This window comes from Talpa europaea, assembly GCF_964194135.1.
Source record: "Talpa europaea genome assembly, chromosome: 11".
Taxonomy (NCBI): domain Eukaryota; kingdom Metazoa; phylum Chordata; class Mammalia; order Eulipotyphla; family Talpidae; genus Talpa; species Talpa europaea.
Window position 1 is genome coordinate 35,745,940 of NC_140078.1, and position 18,889 is coordinate 35,764,828.

General features: G+C 39.4%; 1 protein-coding gene across 1 annotated transcript in view; it reads left to right on the forward strand.

The window, feature by feature from the left end:
- CFAP61 (cilia and flagella associated protein 61) overlaps window positions 1-18,889 on the forward strand; it is a gene marked incomplete at both ends in the record, with an annotated part of 275,048 nt that overhangs the window by 14,077 nt on the left and 242,082 nt on the right. Inside the window, 4 exons of the mRNA XM_084247720.1 lie at window positions 2,738-2,814; window positions 3,670-3,737; window positions 3,970-4,096; window positions 12,705-12,837. Of these exons, the coding sequence (XP_084103846.1) occupies window positions 2,738-2,814; window positions 3,670-3,737; window positions 3,970-4,096; window positions 12,705-12,837 (405 nt within the window). The remainder of the gene's footprint in view (window positions 1-2,737; window positions 2,815-3,669; window positions 3,738-3,969; window positions 4,097-12,704; window positions 12,838-18,889) is intronic.

Below are 18,889 nucleotides of genomic sequence, written 5' to 3' on the forward strand. Positions count from 1 at the left end.
GAAAAATCCCCTAATCATCATGTGAAACCCCTTCTCTCCTTGATGTCCCAGTCCTTGTAGCACAGGATATAAACCCTTGGTTTGCCCTATTTACTTCAGAATTTATATTCTGAATTTAAGTTCTCTGTATATATTTTTTAAAACTGGCCTTTCCTGAAACCATAAAATGTATTAAAAAAAAAAAACAGGCAAAACACTCCATTATATAAACCTTAGAAACATCTTTGTGGACTCATTTCGGGCATCAAGGAAAATGTTAACAACCAGGATATGTAAAAATAAAAAGCTTTTATACAGTGAAAGAGACAGTGACCACAACAAAGAGACACTCTACTGAATGGGAGAAAATATTTGCACACCATACATCTGGTAAAGCATTGATATTGAAGCTCTACAAAGGGCTTATACAACTCAACAAAAAGAAAGCAATTTAATCCAAAAAGGGATGAAAGAGCTAAATAGGCTACATGCATTCTCCAATGAAGACATGCAGATGGCCAATAGCATATGAAAAATGTTCATCAGCATTTATCATCAGGGAAATGTAAATCAAACCACAATGAGATGCCACCTCACACCTGTGAGAATGGCCCATATCAAAAAGACCAGAAACAACAAGTGCTGATGAGGGTGGAAATTTCCACAATGGTGGAAATGTAGACTGTGGATATTCTTTTCTTTTTTTTTTTAATTTTTTTTTTTAAGATTTATTTATTTATACAAGCACTGGGTACAGTCAGAAGCGCGGGAGGGTGAGAGGATTCACCAGAGCCAGAGTGGGGAGCAGAACAGGCAGACTGACGAAATACACTGCTGAGGGGAGCAGAGGGTGTGGCAGGAGAGGACTGTCGCGCCATGTGGAACCCTCCCTGGCGACCGGGGATCGAACCAGCGCTGCAGAGGCTGCAGGCAGCTTCTCAGCCCAGCGCTCAACCGCTGGACCACCAGGGGAGACCCGACTGTGAATATTCTTTCTAGCCCCTCTGCAAAGAAGTGTGGAGATTCCTCAAAAGACTAAAAATGGACATAACACATGGCCCAGCAATTCCACTTTTGAATTACACTAATTCAAGAGAAAACCTGCACTCTTGTGCTTATAGCAGCACTAGTTACAATAGCTAAGCTATGGAAACAACCTAAATGTCCCAGAAAAGATGAGTGATTCAAGAAGATAAGGTATATATACATAAGGGAATACTACTCAGCGATCAGAAAAGATAAGTTCATGCCTTTTCAGCAACATGGATGGAGCTGGAAGGGATTATTCTAAGTGAGGTGAGCTACAAAAAAAAGATAATACTGGATGGTTTCACTTATATGTGGAATCTAGAGAAACCAAACAAAGGATCAGACAAAGACAAACTAAAAAACTGATGCTTGAAAGTAGACAATAGATCTGAGACAGTCAGGAAGGGAAAGGGAGGGAGAGGGGGAGAATATGGAGCAGGGGGAAAGGAGAGCATGGTGGAGTGTGGTAGAGGATTGTGGGCACACAGGTGGTAGGAAACTTTGGTGACCACACCTGAGGGGAGAAATCCTATATTATGAAAAAAATGACAAGAACATTTAAAAATAAATGTACAAACAAGCAAACAAACAAATAAATAAATCTGGTCTTTGTCTCCTACAAGTATGTCCTATGTTAATGTTTTCATCTAGACCAGAAGAACCCAGGGATTGGTTCATTATTCCACTCTTAGCATTATCAAGCCAGTGGGTGCCCCAACGTTATTAAGACTTGGAATTTCTGTTTCTATTTTGGGAGATTTCAAGTACATGAACCAAACTCATGATTCTTTTCTCATCATTTCATGAATAGTATTCTGATTATTCTTTAGGCACACACCATCCAACAGACCGAGGCACATGAATGTGCTAATGGTAACCCAAGGCCTTCTATAAAATTGCTGTAAAACAAGAAACAGACACCTCAGTCTTTTGTCCTGCTATAGGTGCAAGGCCTAACCTCATCACTTAACCACCTCACATTTGCAGTACTTCCAGAATTGGAAAGTTTTCCTGTAATCACAGGGTACTGAATTGGGCAGATAGATATGTGGATATATAGAATAGCTGTCTACTCTTTAGACAACTTAAAAAGTCTTTGGAAGCTATGGGACAAAGCTCTTTCAAAACTCCAAAAATTTTGCCTCAAACTCATGTTAGAATCTTGTTTCTTAGAGTTTCAGCTCCCAGGTTTTCTGTGTCCCAAGAGTAATATTTGATTCTGACTCTGGGAATGCTGAACAAAACAAGCCATTGGATTCATAATGTGGCATCTGCCTTCCATCCTTCAAATTCATAAGAAAATCTTCCCCTCGTGTCACTTGAATAGAGCAGCAGCTGCTAACTCAAGAGCCCCGGGAAAAGTGTGATTGTCTTTCACTTGGCATGGACACCCTGAGGACAGGACTACTGAGTTAATAATCGATTTCACTCCCCTACAGGGGCTTCCCTGCCCACAGCCCCATCTCCAGGGCAGGAGGAAGGGCTGAGTAAGCTGGATTCATTTATGATTCTTGTTTCCTACAATAATTCTGAACTAGAAGGACAGAAGGCAGCGAATGGGGTCAGTGAGGTGGCTCAAACGCTGCCTGAGTGTCTCATTACTTTAAACATAAAATATCATCCTTAAACACCAGGCAGCTCTGTGTCTTAGGCTGCCATGAAACCCTTCCATTCCATTCAGACAAATGCTGACTCAGCCTTTATGTTTTTTTTTTTTTTCCTTCTGCAGCCTCTGAACACATTGTTCATGCACCTTTTTGTTGCTGTAGATGAGTATTCTGTTGGCTGCTGCAAAGAGATTATTCGGTGAGTGACTAGGACTTGCACATGGTGACATTTGGGGCTTACTGTGGCACCACAGATAAGACATATTAATGAAAAATGACATGAAAGAGACCATGTGGATAGTTTTGAAACATTTTTAAAGGACATGAAATTCTCTGAGGTGTTTAATTTGCTTGTAATTTATGGCTATATTAAGCTATTATGTTGAATTGCAGTAATAATCCTAGAAGAAAACAATCTATTTATTATATTCCTCACACCATTCAGCAAAAATCTTTAACTTCCATCATTTTAAGCAAACAGGTAGTTACAGCCATTTCAAGAAATGGATTTGAGAGCAAAGTAGGAGAAGAGTAAAGTATCATAGGCATGAATGTCTCTAAAAAGAGTTTTCCTCAGTGTTTGGAAATGTTTATTAACATAGGCTGCAGAAGCATCCTGAATTATATGGCACATTGAAATATGACCGTAGGGTCTACTGATGGATGGCAATGTGCTTTGACAGCCTGCACAGACATTTGGGGGTGGTGGACTCAGCTTTCAAGTCGCTTTGTAATGTCACACCAGACTATCCAGATGCCAGGTCAAAGGTTAATATTAGCAGAAATCTGGTGTGCTGTGTGAATATGGCACCCTTTATTCTCTTTACCTCCATGGGATAAATAGCAAAGGGGCTGTGTGGAATCCAAGGAAAAGTAGAGAAGATAAAGAAATGGCATTGAATATGTTCTTGCCTTTGCAGACAGGGAGCAAAGAAGCCCATGCGAATTCATGAACCCTTCATTTTTTTAGTGACAGCATTTGTCTCAATAAGGTGCCAGCTAATGGGGGTGCTTTTTAAATTAACATCCAACCCCCTTGTCTTTTTCTTACCAGGACTGTGTTTAAGGCAGTGCCAGAATTGCACTTCATCTTTCTCATAGTGCCATCCTACATGAGCTTAGGTAAGACCTACTCAACTACAGGTGTCCCCAGTCGTTAATATAGGAAATTCATTCTTAAAATGATACCTTTGGGAGTGGGAAGTAAGAATGGTCTCCTCTCCAGGTACTAACTGTATAATGTACATATTTGATAATAACAAAACACAACTTAGAAGGGAAGCTACATTTTTTTCTGAAGTTCTAAATTTTACTATGACAAAATGAGACCACTTTCTTTGTCTCTGTAACTTAGGCTCAACTCTCATCACCGTGTTTGACCAAGTGGGGACTGTTCCGAGCCTGAAATATAATGAGGACTTTGCTGTGCATATATGTCACAGGCACAGTCATTACCCTCAGCTGCACATTCGAAAAGCTAGGTAAGGTTGGAGGGGTACATTTTGTCATCTAAGTATTACTCTGACAGTTACCTTATGAAAGAACTTTTGAATTTCCAGTTCTTACTGGGTGATTATGGCTTGGATGAGATTGTTGGGTAATACCCACAGGCATTACTTCATTTGGAGATGTTGACAGTCTGTCCTTCCCCTTAATGATGTAATTTGTAGGACAGGATATCTGAGGAGACTCATTTGGTGTTATGTGGCCAGCAGTTATGCATTTACTGCTTATGGGTCTATGAAAACACACAATCCTTGGCCCTACACTGTGTAAAATAACTTTCAAGTAAAACAAACTTAAAATCGGCCTATTTAGTCTTATCAGTAAAGCCCGCCTATTATATGACATTCAGTAAATAAATTTTTATTGACCCCAATGATGAATTTTCCAACTTGAAGATCCTTCCCGTCAGTGGCCCACATGACATTCTCTGAAGTTCACCCATCTGAAGGAGATTCCTGTGATGGATTCTATTTTTCAGAATGTACTTTGAGGTCATTTAGGGTTTAAAGTCATCTGTAACTTTCAAAAATCATGACTTTTTCTAAATAGTTCCAAAACTTTTTCAAAATAGTTCCAAAACCCATTTTAAGTTTCTAAAATGGAACATAGTAATTTAGAAATGATGGATTTGACTTTCTTAAAGAAGACCACTAGAGGTCACAAGAGATCTTGGAAAGAAAAAGGTGCTTTGTTTTACACATTAAGAAGAAAAATCTAATTGCTGCCAACTGTAGATTCTCTTACCCCAAGTCAAAATCGTGTTGGTGGCAAAAAGGTTGGTTAAGTCATAATGCACTGTTGTCATTATCTCTACCACAAAATTTCTATGAATTTTTCTGTAGATTTAGTTTTCATTTATTGATTTCTTAAAGCATACCATACGTGTACATAAATTCTCAGGCTTGAAAAACTATGATATTTATGGCATTTAAAATGACATAAGAATCACTTTTTAAACAGTACATTTTTAAGTCTAGCTAGTGAAATGCAAATTCCCTCTGGATTTAGAAAATGCCATCAGACAGGAGGAGGCTGTGCCAGTATTCTTTATGCAAAGGTGGCATGCTGCAGCTGCTAAATCTGTACAGTCCTTAAGTGTAAACTTTCAATCTGTGAATTTGCAATCATTTCTTTGCTTCCAAGGAAAAATGTATCCCTCCACATGGAGGCTGACCTGTAGTTTTCCCCTCGGATTATAATTATACAAGAACTATCAACAGTTTTTGGGTCTGCTTCGAAGCAATATTAGGGCCTACCTGTCACCAGGAGACCATGCTAGACAGCTGGGAAAGTTCTGTGAGGGCTAGGAGATCACAATGCTCCTTGAAAGCTCAGCTAACTGATACAGTGGCAATGATGAGTCTGTCTTTTCTTCTCGCCTCCTTCCAGGAAGCCAGCAAGAGTCATCAGGTCCCTGTCATCCTTTACTTTGCTGCCTTTGGTTTTTTTTTTTTTTTTTTATATTCCCCATACAATTGCATTGCTGCCTTTGGTTTTAAAGGATACTCACACCCTGAGTGAGGTGTCCCTGAGAGTTGTTGATTTTCTTAAGCTTAGAATTTAATTCCATTTTCTTTTGGCACATTTTTCAGAGTCTGATGGACATGTGGATACCTGAGCAATCAATCTAACTTTATGGACTGAACTTTTTGTTGACTCTTAGCTAGGTAAAATATTCTGTAACCGTTTTCATTAACAATCACATCATTACCTCCTCCAAGCCATGTGTGAAATGGAAGATATAAAGAAATGTTGATTTTCACTCAAAGAATCAGGTGATTTCCATTGTTCTTTATGTTGATGAACTGTGAACTTCCGTTAGTCATCACCATTGAAACACTCTGGGTCACAGTAGTACCTGGCATGTGGTTCCGATGCACTGAACAAATTCCCAAGAATTGGTAGCTCTCCTCCTATCTGGCTGGTGGTGCTCATGGCTTCAGAGTGCTCAAATTTTAACATTTTGTTGGATAAATTGTTTTCCATAGCCAGGGTGTTTTGTTTCTATGAGGCTGGACTTTGTCATATGCCATTTGAGACTCTGTGAGGCTGATGTCATACTTTATCATTAGCACTGGGGCTGATGCAACATCATAAATTATCGATTACCCCAAGGAATACATTTAACAGAACAAATTCCTTTTTATCCATTTTTGGGACGGGCTTAAGGGAAAGAATCTGAAACTCCATGATTTGAATGTTTTCTTATTTTAACTTGAAGAATTAGAATAAATGTATGATTATGGGTAACTTTGCTAATGGGCTGCTTATAGCCCTGGTTCTCCTGATTTTTATATCCCTGGAGTAAGATATTTTTATGCATCATATTGATAAAAGCCCATCAGGCACAGTTGATTTAGAGTTCCCTATGTGATTGTGTCTGGACACACTTAAATGGTAGGATATTTAATTATTTTCCCCAGCATTTAGAATAATTATCTGTATTAATAAATATTGATGCATCTTTTGAAAAAACAGTGTTATTGAGTAGATTCATTTTTTAAAATTTTTTTTAAAGATTTATTTATTCATGCATGCAAGAGTTGGGGTGCCGGCCAGAGATGTGGGGGGTGAGAAGATTCACCAGAGACTGAGTGGGGAGCAGAACAGTCAGATGTATGAAATATATTGCTAAGGGGAGCAGCAGGCAAGACAGGAGAGGTCTGCTGCACCATGTGGGTCACCTCCCTGGCTGGAGATCGGAATTGTGCTGCATTGGCTGCGGACAGCTTCATAGTGCTGTGTTTTAACGCCTTGCACCCCAGGGAGACCCCAGATTCATTTACTTTTTAACCAGTATCATTAAGAACTCCTTTTCCTGAGAAAAGCTGCTTTTGTAAGCAACATACTCTGGCATGTTGTTAAGTGGGGAAATGAATTGTTCTAGAATGCATCAGGGTGTTCTAGTCATTGTCAGTCAAGGTTTTGAACCCAAAGTGGAGCCAGTGGGCAGGGTTTCCAGGTGGAGCAGGACATGACAGGGGCATGTGAAGTGTCCTCAGGCAAATGCTGTTTTGAGCTTACAGTCTGCCAGAGTGAGCTAAACTGCCCTGCACCTTCTGCTACCCTTCTCCTACCCTTTTGTGGAAGAGAGACCAAGGAGGATTGAAGTCACTGGGCCAGTTTTTCAACCGGAACCTAAGCAGAGAGATTGTGGAGCTGCTGATGTGGGACTGTGGGCTCAGTCTCCAAGACATGCCCCCCTCAGGATCCAGGTCTCTCACCTGGAAAATGGGCTTAGTAGTGGTGATGTCAGCACTGTCAGTGCATGTGGGACACTTGGTGAGGTTCTGTCATGATCAGGTCCATTCCATGTTGGCTGGCACTCTTCCACATGCCTGTGGGCTACAGAGTATGCAGATATCAAAGGTCAACAAAGTTGACAGTACGGGGATAAAGACAGACTTCAGCCAGTAACTGCTGCAACAGGGAAAATTGTCCATTGTGAACTGAACTGACCTTTGAGCTATGCAATGAGGAAACGGGAGGGGTTGAGTGGGAACTCAGTAGAGTTAGGAAAGTGAAAAGTTACAAAAAGCAGGAAGAGGGTTGGTTCATGTGAAACTCATCTGGGTTTGCTAATTAGTATTCCCTGCCCCCCCCCCCAGTTTTATTGAGAAGTAATCAAACATCACTGGATAAGATAAGTTTAAGGTATACAGCATCTGGTTTGATTTACATTTATTGTGAAATGATTACATAATTGGTTTAGTTAACATCCATCATTTTATTTGGATACTATAAAAAGAAAAGAAAAATATACTTTATCTTTGTCATGAGAAGTCTTAGAATCTAATGTCTTAACTTTCCTATTTACCTACTTTCTTATATATCATACAATTCTTAAGATCTATTGTCTTTAACTTTCCTACTTACCTACTTTCTTATAGCATTTCTTACAGCAATGGTAACTCTAGTCATCATGTTATATATTAAATCCCTAGTACTTTTTAATCTCATAACTGGAAGTTTGTACCTTTGACCACCTTAACCCAATTTCACCTTCTCCTTCCACCTCTGGCAGCCACAAATCTGATCTTTTTAAATAAGTTTTATGTTTTTTAAATGTATTAAATCCCAAATGTAAGTAATATCTTTCTTATCTTTCTTATCTGACTTATTTTACTTAGCATAGTGTCTTCAAATTCCACCAATTTGTGACAAATGGTAGGTGTTTCTCTTTTTTTAATAGCTGATTAATACATATCTATAGGTATACATATATATGCCACATGTTTTTTTTTTTAAATAAATTTTTTATTGTAGTGCCATTGGTTTACATTGTTGTTAGTATTTTGGAAGTATAGGATCTCCCCCTTCAGGTGCAGTCTTTGTAGCGAGCCCACCACCAATTACCCATAGTCCTTCATCATAATTGTGCCCTCTCGGCACCTATATTCACCCTTCTTCTTCCCTCTCTGGATGCCTCAGATCTATGGTCAGATTTTAAAGGTAAGTTTTAAAATTTGTCTTTGACCATTTGATTGGTTTCTCTATAGTCTATGTATAAGTGACACCACACAGTATTGATCTTTCTCCTTATGGCTTATTTTGCTTAGCATAATCCCTTCCAGCTCCATCCAAGTTGCTGCAAATGGCATGAATTTATCTCTTTTGATTGCTGATGTAGTATTCCATTGTGTGTGTGTGTGTGTGTGTGTGTGTGTGTGAGAGAGACATCTTGATCCACTCAACTGTCTGGGGGCATTTAGGTTGTTTCCGTAGCTTGGCCCTTGTAAATTATAGTGCTACTATGAACATAGGAGTGCAGGTTTCCTTTTGAATTAGTGTTTTTGTGTTCTTTGGATAGGTAGTAGTGGAATTGCTGGATCATATGGCAGATCCATTTTCAGTCTTTTGAAAAACCTTTACAGTGCTTTCCACAAGGACTGGACCAGTCTACATTCCTACCAACAGTGTAAAGAGGGTTCCTTTTTCTCCACACTAGCCCTTCTTGTTTCTGGCCTTTTTGATATGGGCCATTCCTACAGGTGTGAGATGGTATCTCATTGTGGTTTTGACTTACATTTCCCTGATGATAAGTGCTGGTGAACATTTTTTCATATGTTGTTGACCATCTGTATGTCTTCTTTGGAGAAGTGCTTATTGACCTCTTCTGCCCATTTTTTTGATTGGGTCATTTTATTTTTTTCTTTTTATTGAGTTGTATGAGCTCTTTGTAGATTTTTAGTAGTTACTTGTGTGGTGTGCAAATATTTTCTCCCATTCCATAGAGTGTCTTTTCATTTTAATTATGGTCTTTTTGGCTGTGCATCAGGCTTTCAGTTTGATGTAGCCCAATTGTTTATATTATCGTTTGTTTTCCTTGCTGTTGTATATGTAAATTGCAAAGACATCTCTGAAGCTATGTCATCAAGTGTTTTGCTTATGTTTTCTTCTATGTACTTTATGGTTTCAGGTCTTACATCTAAGATCTTTTATCCATTTTACACCTATTATCCATTTTGAGTTGAATTTTTACAGTAGGAAATAGTGGTCTAGTTTCACACATTTGCATGTTGCTGTCCAATTTTCCCAACTCCATTTATTGAAAATGCCACATCTTTATCTGTTCATTCGTTGATGGATACTTGGGTTGTTTCCATATCATGGCTATTGTAAATAATGCTACTGTGTATGTGGGATGCAGATATCTTTTCAAATCAGTGTTGTTATTTCCTTTGAATATATTCTCAGAATGGGATTCCAGGATCATATAGTAGTTCTATTTCTTATTTTTTGAGGGATTTTCATTCTGTTTTCCATTGTGGATATGCCACTTTATTGGTCCTATCCATAGTACATGGAGCTTTCCTTTTCTCCACACCCTCACCAGCAATTGCTATTTCTAGTCTTTTTGATGATGGCCTTTCTAACAGTGTGAGATGATAGCTCATGTGGTTTCAGTGTTTCTCTCTGATGATTAGTGATGATGAGCTTCTTTTCATGTACCTGTTGTCCACTCTATCTCTTCTTTGGAAAAATACCTATTTGGGTCCTTTGTCCATTTTTAAATTGGATAATTTGTTTGTTTTGCTATTGAGTTGTATTAGTCCTTTATATGTTTTGGATAACAATCCTTTATCAGATACATGTTTTGTAGATTTTTTTTCCCATTCCATAGGTTGTTTTTTCATTATATTGACTTTTTCTTTTCTTTTTTTTTTTTTTTTTTGCTTATGGAAAATTTTTAGTTTGATGTAGTCTCGCTTGTTTATTTCTGCTTTTATTGCTTGCACTTAGGTGTCATACTAAAAAAAATCATCATCAAACTTTGGCAAGGAGCTTTGTCCCTATGTTTTCCTCTAAGAATTTCATGGTTTCAGGTTTTACATTTAAGTCTAATCCATTTCAAATTAACTTTCTTGAATGTTGTAAGCGAGGGGACAAATTTCATTCTTTTACCTGTGGAGACCCAGTTTCCCAGCACCATTTGTTGAAGAGATTGTCTTTTCCACTGAGTGTTCCTGATTCCCTTGTCAAATATTAGCTAACCCTATAAGCGTGGGTTTATTTCTGGGCCCTTGATTCTGTTGTATTGGTCTATTTGTAACATGTTTTCATTTCAGTGCCATTCGGTCTGGTATTTATAGTAGTTAGACTCTTCTCCCACAGTGATTGGGAGATGGGGCCTTATTTTCAGGTGTTCCAAAAGAACAAACAGTATTCTTTTGGAAGCCTTGAGATTTTTCAGGAAGACATTTTAGTGGGAACTAAGATCATGATGTGGCATTGAGTGGATAGAAACTAGGTTAGTGTTTGTTCAAATCTTTATTGGCCAAGGTTGATGGCTAGTTGAGAAAGGGCTTAGAGGAACCTGGCTAGAGTTTGCTCAAGGAGTCGTCACAGAGAAACACAGAAATACCACTGTGTCCCCACAGAGCATGTTCTTAGTTGGGAATATGCCCTCATTGAAATTAACACCAGGAGTGGACAATGGATATTTAGTGATGTCCCCATTGTTGAGTTTCTGGGAAGGGAAAATGGGAAAATGAGCCAGTGGAGGGTGTAAGGTAGAGAGGAGCCTTGAAAAATGCTAGATTTTAGAATAAGTGAAGGGGTAACAATGCTAGATAGGGAAAGAGGTGGAAGGAAGAAAGATATCGAGCTCTCTTTCCAGGAACATTGAGTTGTGGTAGGGATGATGGAATGATTCATGGTGTCAACCTCTGGCCTTTGAGCCAAAGATTTTTATCTTAACTATTTGTCTTCTCAACTGTTATTCCTGATACAAATTCAAGTAAGTGTCAAAAGAAGATTTTTAAAGTGTATTGTCATCTCAGTGTAGTATGTGATGACAGGGATTAAGTCAGCTGACCTGAGTTCATTTCATGACTTTGCTACCAACTGTCTCTGTTTTATCAGGCAAAGCATTCCATCAACCATATGACCTTGCTCTCTTCCATCTGTGGAGTAAAGATGGCAATACTTGGGTTTGCTACAAGAATACATGAGTTTGCTACAAAAAAGTATAGCAACAGAAGTAATTGGGATAAAACCCTATGGTTCATATGAATACTGCTCATTCAATAGACAGCTACTATTACATCAAAGAGAAAATATTAGAAAATGAGGTAGAGAAGATGTCAGGGTAATGCAATAAAGGAGAGAGAGTACAAAGGTTAGCAGCCAAATCAGATATACTATAAACAATTAATACAAACATGGAATACTTTAACAAGAAAAGTACTAGGAAAAAAAGTATAAAAACATTCTAGACAAGTAAAATAGAACATGAAATTTAATGAAGAATATACTAAAACAAGAAGAAAGGGATGATAAATATGATAGCAAAGTAGAGTCAAGGGGTCAGCATCACCATAGTTCTTGGGTTCCCTTCCCATCACTTCTTATTGGTTGCCATGGTCACTGAAAGGGTACTGAGAATGGAGATTTGAGGTGAATGTCCCCAAGATGGTAAGAAGAACTCCATTACCTTTAAACCAGTATTTCTTGCTGTCTGGGAAGTATAGAGTTCTCATAGGCCAATGTTTGAGAAATGTATAAACAAAGTTAAATATTCCTTTTCACAGTACTTTCTGATAGCCTTTAATACATCACCATGATGCTCAGGAGAAATCATGTAGAAATAAATTGTTTTTAAACCGTGGAGTTCTGAGGGAAAGAAGAGGATGATGAGGACAATACATAGAAGTAGTGTTCCTTGGTACACATTTGGAAAGTGCTGTCCCCAGCTTTTTGTCCTTTGGCTCATGACAAATGCAACCCTAGATTCCACACCCAAATTTGACGAGTGTGTTCCCTCTGTCAGGAATGTTCCACCTGCAGTTTCTAACATTACTTCCTCCCCTTGTTTTCATTTAGGTCTCAACTCAGATGTCCTTCTTTAGAAAAACCATTCCTGACCACTTCACACCATCACTCTCCATCCTAATTGAAATGTTTAAAATGATGTATTTGTTACAGTTTTACTGTCTGTTTTTCCTATTAGAATGTATGTTCCTTTTATCAACATTTTGCTAAATTCTTTGCTTTTAGAACAGGGTCCAACACATAATAGATGCTCCATTGAAGGAACAACTGGATGACCAAACACTGAACTTAAGTTTTTCCCTTAAACAGGGTAGAAGATCATGATGATCTCATGCCAATATTTATGCACTATGACACAATTCTGAAGGAAACTTATGGTGAATACTTCCTGGCTGAACTAATAGAGGCCCAAGATGAAGAGAATCATGCTGTCGTGTGTGAGGTTAGTGATTGACCCACCTGGAGATATACAAAATGAGAGAAATGACAGAAATAAGTGACATTGTCCTTGGTTTGGCAGAGCACCCCCACAGCTGCCATCTCTTTCATCTTCCCCTGTGTCCTTCCCAGTGGTATGCCAGACTGGTCTCTGAGCTAAGGCATCACCCCTGTTCCCAGTGTTACTAGCTTTAGGTATTTGAGCTCTGTGAGCTTTAGTCTTCCTCTGTCAAAGCAGTGAGCAGGTGTGAATAAATCCACGAGTCTTGAGACCATCTCTCAACCTCTATCCATTCCTGAAGACATTCACTGAAAGAAATGCCTACATTATAGAATTTTAACTAGATGGGCTCTATCTCCGCATTTGACTCCACTGGTTTTGATAAAGAAGATCCTATTTTTGATAGCTGAACATGGCATATTGAGGTATCATTAGGTATCTGAAATTAGTTTTAAACCTGCTAAAATAGGTCTTGCTGAAAAACAATGTAATGGCATTTTCCCTCCTGCTCCTCCATCTGATGCTTTTGGTATTCTTATAAGCTGAAAATACTGATATGGGGATATTCACAGGTTCTGCCCAGTGGAATGGAGAAATCATCTGGATTGAAAAAGTTGAGACTGTTAGTGTCTTGTGGTCATTAGGGAATGTGTGGGGACTGCAGCTTTGGAAGAACAGTGCCATCTTCTTTGTGTGTACATGGGAAATATCAGGAAACTATTGAAAAGCAATGGTATTCAAATCTTGGCTTGTAACAAAATTACTTCTTCAGCTGATTAGAACACAGGATCCTGGAATCTACCCTCCATGTTTCTGATCTAGTAGGTCCAGAGTGGGACTTGAAGATCTACATTTCTTACTAGTTCCTAGGTGAAACTGATGCCATTGTATTTGAGAACTCTGTTTTAAAGGAGTGAAGCTTCCCTCTGAATGGTTTGTTACTGACAAACTCATAAGGGAAGATTTGATGATAGTTTCAGAATTTGAGAGAAGGAAGCAATTCAGATGTGAGTTAAGATGTCCTTCTTGGGCCTCCCCGGTGGCGCAGCGGTTGAACGCTGGGTTGCGAAGCTGCTCGCGGCCTCTGCAGCGCTGGTTCGATCCCCGGCTGCTCCCCGGCCACTGGAGGAGGGTCCCACATGGCGCGCAGACCTCTCCTGCCGCCCGCTGCTCCCCTCAGCAGTGTGCTTCGGTCCTTCTGCCTGCTCTGCTCCTCGCTCTGGCTCTGGTGAATTCTCTCACCCTCCCGTGCTTGTATAAATAAATAAATAAATCTTTTTTTTTTTTTTTTTAAAAAGATGTCCTTCTTATATCATGTGGGAAATAGAGAGGTCATTTTTTATAAAAGGCTTTAAAAGAGGTTTATATAAGTGTGAACTGAATGTTTTTGATCACTAATCTTATTTTGAGTGAATTCTTATACTTGTCTTTTGTGTATCATAATTAATAAACATATTCAATAGATAGAGCCCTTGGGTGCCCAGCCCTAGAGCTAATTATTTCATTTAGGTACTCCCAAGGTTCAGGCAAAATGATCACAATTTTTTTTTCCTGAAGGAGATATTTGACCTTCATTTCAAAAAGAAAGAACTTTTTGCCATTTTATTGAAAAGCATTAGAAGATGGGAATTTAGAAGCTTTCCTTCCAGAATAATTTGTTGAAGGATTAATCATTCTTTATACACTCACTTCTCATAATTTGACACAATTATAGGAGATAAAGAATATAATTTTTCTTTAAGAATTTGGAATGAAAAATTCTTTTACTCTAATGGCATGATCAGTTTGCAGCTTTTTTTCTGTATCAGAAGTTCTCAAACTTCTTGTGTAGGAGAATCACTCAGGAGGCTTTTAGACTATGCCTGTGCCAAGGAACTTGTATCTAGAATATGTGAAGAAATCATACAGCAATAAAGAGGCAAAGATCCAAAGAAAATGCGGGCAAAGGATTTGAGTAAACATTTATCAAAAAAGAAATATACAGATGAATAATAGCCACGTTGAAAATGCAAATTTAAACCCACTTTACACTTACTGGCATAGTTATAATAACAGAGAAGGACAAAATCAAGTGTTGACAAGGATGTGGAGAAATCTGCACCCTTATACATTGCTGATGAGATTATAAAGTAGTGCAGCCATTAAGGAAAACAGTCTGGAATTTCCTTCAAAAGTTAGACATAGAATTACCATTTGACCTAGCAATTCTACTCCTAGACTTGAAAATGTATGTCCAATAATTTGGTATGGATGAATTGGAGTGGAGCTTGTTCATTTTTGTGACACCCAATATTCTTCCTCTCTGGGGTTTGGGATGAGAAACTTGGCATTCTCTGTGTTCTCAGTGTATCACACCAGGTAAGCGCCAGTCCTGAGAGGGTGGAGGGGAGATGCAGATCAGAATGCCTGTTCTGCTGTTGTATTTAGCAGTGACCCAGCCTGTGTGGAACATTGTACATCTTCCATAAGATTTTATCCTCTTTCAAGTTTGTGTGCCTCCGTACACCTTCTGTTCTGCTCCATAGTGCCCCTGGCCGAACTTACAGCTCTGCCACTGGTATCCCCTACTACAGACCACAACCCTCAGGTTCCTCTTTCCACCCACCTCCTATTTGATATATGAATCTCTTTGGTGTCAACCCTGTTGAAGTCTGCACTAGTTTCTACTGTCTAAGGGATAATCAATCCCACTCCTCTCCATGAGACTGTCTCTTCAAATGGTGTCCCTCTTGCTTTCTGCTGCAACAACCACAACCAGTAGCAGCCAGTCCCTGCTATGACCTTTGCTAAGTTCTGTTACATCTGCATCCTTTGGCAGGGCCTGCTCCACTGCTTGCTAGGCCCTACAGTGTCTGGGCACCTTCCAGGTCCCTCTACAGGGATCACTGTGGTCTTCTGGGTGGTGATGGCTGTGTATCTGTTGGCTGTGGTGATGGCTGCTTCCAGTCCTGTTTTGGGCCTCTTTGAGGTCTGCTGGGTCCTACTACAGGAAGGGCTCCTTCCAGTTCTTCTCTGGGGGCTTGTTGGTGTCTCAGGGCCTGGTTTAGTGGGGCTTCTTCCAGATCCTGCTCCAGGGCTCACTGGGGTCTTCAGCAGCCTTCTTCAGCAGGGCTGCTTCCAGGTTTCATCCTGGGACTACCTAGGGTCTGCTGGGGTCTACCATGATGGGGCCCACTTGTCAGTTCTGGTTTGTTTGTTTGTGGGACTTGCCGGGTCTGGAGCTCACCTCACCTTCTGGGCTACCTGCTTGGCCCTTTCTACTGCTTACTGGAGCGCCCCCTTCTCTGGATATTGTTCCTAGTGTGTCCTGTAATCATCTGTTCCTAGTGTATCCTGTAATCAGCTGCAGTCTAGTTGTGAGTATATGGAGGATGTGAGCCTGTTATCTTCACTCTGCTGCCTTCTTTGCACTCTCCAGCTATGGTTATTTTTAATACTCTTATCCTTTAATCTTTGTACTAGACTTAAGTGGTCAATACTAACCATATTACAGTGTCAAGATTATTCTGAATTTGACTGTATATTATACTTAAATTTACCATTGCATTGTATATATTCATGTTTTCTAATTAGCATCTTTTTATTTCAGTTGAAGAACCATGAGTTCTTCAATGTACATATATTGTACTTCAAGTTAGGGGATTAGGTTCATTTGAATATTTATATTCGGTGTTCATTATAAGGCAGGTTTAGTGATGATGAACTACTTTTGTTTGTCTGGTAAAACCTTCATCTCTCCCTCATTTTTTTTTTTTTTTTTTTACATTTTGAAAAGACAGGTTTATTAGGAAAGGAGTAAGAGAGAGGCACCCACGTGGTCACAGGTGGGCAGGATTGCTTCCCCTCATTTTTTGAAGGACAACTTTGCTGAGTAAAGTATTCTTGGTTGGTAGTTTTTTCTTTCAGCACTCTGAATATATTATCTCACTCTTTTCTGGCATGTAAGTTGTGCTCAGAAATATGCTGATAATCTTTCAGAGATTCCCTTCTAAGTTACAAGTTTTTTGTCTTTTGCTGTTTTTTGTTTTATTTTTCCCCTTCCTTTTTAAAAATTTTTTAAAATTTCATTTTTGCATAAAAGAACTGGGGTGCAGGCTGGGGGTGTGTGTGTGAGAGGATTCACCAGTGACAGAGTGGGGAGCAGGACAGGCCAATTTACTGAAATATACTGCTAAGGGGAGCTGCGGGTGAGACAGGAGAGGTCTGCTGTGCCATATGTGGATTAGCTTCCTGGCAGGGGGCTGAACTCAGGCTGTAGAGGTGATAGCACTGATATTTAACCCCTAGGCCCCCAGGGAGGCCCCTTCCCTTTCTTTATTGAGGTGATACTGGTTTACAAAACTGTATATAAGTTAGGGGAATATGTTCATATGAATATTTTTATAGCAGAGTCATAATTTTACTATTGAGTGCCATACACTGTACTTTGACTGATGGCTTTTCCTAATCTTCAGCAAAGAGTCACAGGACAGAATATGGCATGCTTCATGAATTTGTATAGGGGCCATGCTAATCTCTGTATCATTCTAGTTTTAATAAATGTGCTGCTGAAGTGAGCGTTCTGCTGTTTTTATGATTCTGTCTTCGTCTTTGATTTTTGATAATTTTATTATAGTATCTTTTGAAGGGGGTCTCTTTTAAGTTGATTTTGTTTATCTATGATCATCAAGATCTTGGATATCCAACTATCTCTCCAGATATGGGACTTCTTAGCCATTACTTCTTCAGTAAACTTTCTGTCCCCTGCTTTCTCTTCTTTTTAGGGCTTCAGTGATATGTAAATAGTTCCTTTTCATAGCCCATAGATCATATAGGCTTTCTTCTCTTTTTCATTCTTTTTTTTTTTTGATCTCCTGTAATTTGATAATTTCAAAGTTCCTGTTTTCAGTCTCACTTATTTTTTCTGATTGATCAATCTGCTGCCACTGCTCTCTATTGTATTTTTCATTTCATTCATTATTTTTCAGCTTCAGAATTTGTTTCATTCTTTTTTATGATTTCAGTTGCTTTGTTAAATTTCTCATTATGTTTGTATGTTATTTTCCTTATTCCATTGAATTGTATTTCTGTGCTATCTTATAGCTCATTAAGTTTCCTTAATATGTATATTTTGAATTTTTTATCTGGTAGACTGGAGATATCCAGGTCTTTGTGTTAAATTACTGGAAGGTTATTGTGATCCCGTGGTGGTATCATTTTTAAGATGTGCTTTGGAGTTTTGTGTTTCTCTATTCACATTTGAAGTAGCAATTACCTCTTCCTGTTTTTACTGTCTTTGGAGGAGAGAAACTTTTCAGCAGCCCTCCTAGAGATTCTGAGGATTTCTCAGACCCTCTATGGATAGGCTGCTCCATATGTCTTGCTTTCTCTTCTGATAGATTTCTTCCTTTCTTTTTTTTTTTTTTAAGATTTATTTATTTACACATACAAGAACTGGAGTACAGGCCAGAGGTGCAGGGGAATGAGAGGATTCACCAGAGACAGAGTAGGGAGCAGAACAGACAGACTGACTGAAATACACTGCCAAGGAGAGCAGTGGGTGAGACAGGAGAGGTCTGCTGCACCATGTAGGTAGCTCCTTGGCTGCAAGGGATCAAACTCATGCTGCAGAGGCTGCAGAAAGCTTCACAGTGCTGTGCCTAACCCCTTGCACCCCCAGGGGGGGCCTCTTCTGATAGATTTATTTTTTTAAAGATTTATTTATTTATGCATACAAGAACTGGGGTACAGACCAGAGGTGTGTGTGTTGGGGGGTGGTGGTGAGAGGACCCACCAGAGACAGAATGGGGAGCAGAACAGGCAGATCTACTGAAATACACTGCTGAGGGGAGTAGCAGGTGAGACAGGAGAGGTCTGTTGTGCCATGTGGGTCACCTCCCTGGCCGGGGATCAAACTCATGCTGCAGTGGCTGCGGATAGCTTCATAGGTTGCGTCCTAACCCCTTGTGCTACCAGGGAGGCCCCAACTGATAGATTTCTTAAGCTTACTTTCATTCCATGAATTTTGCAAAGCACCAGACTGAGTGCTGATGGCCTCTTTTTGTTTACTGAAAGG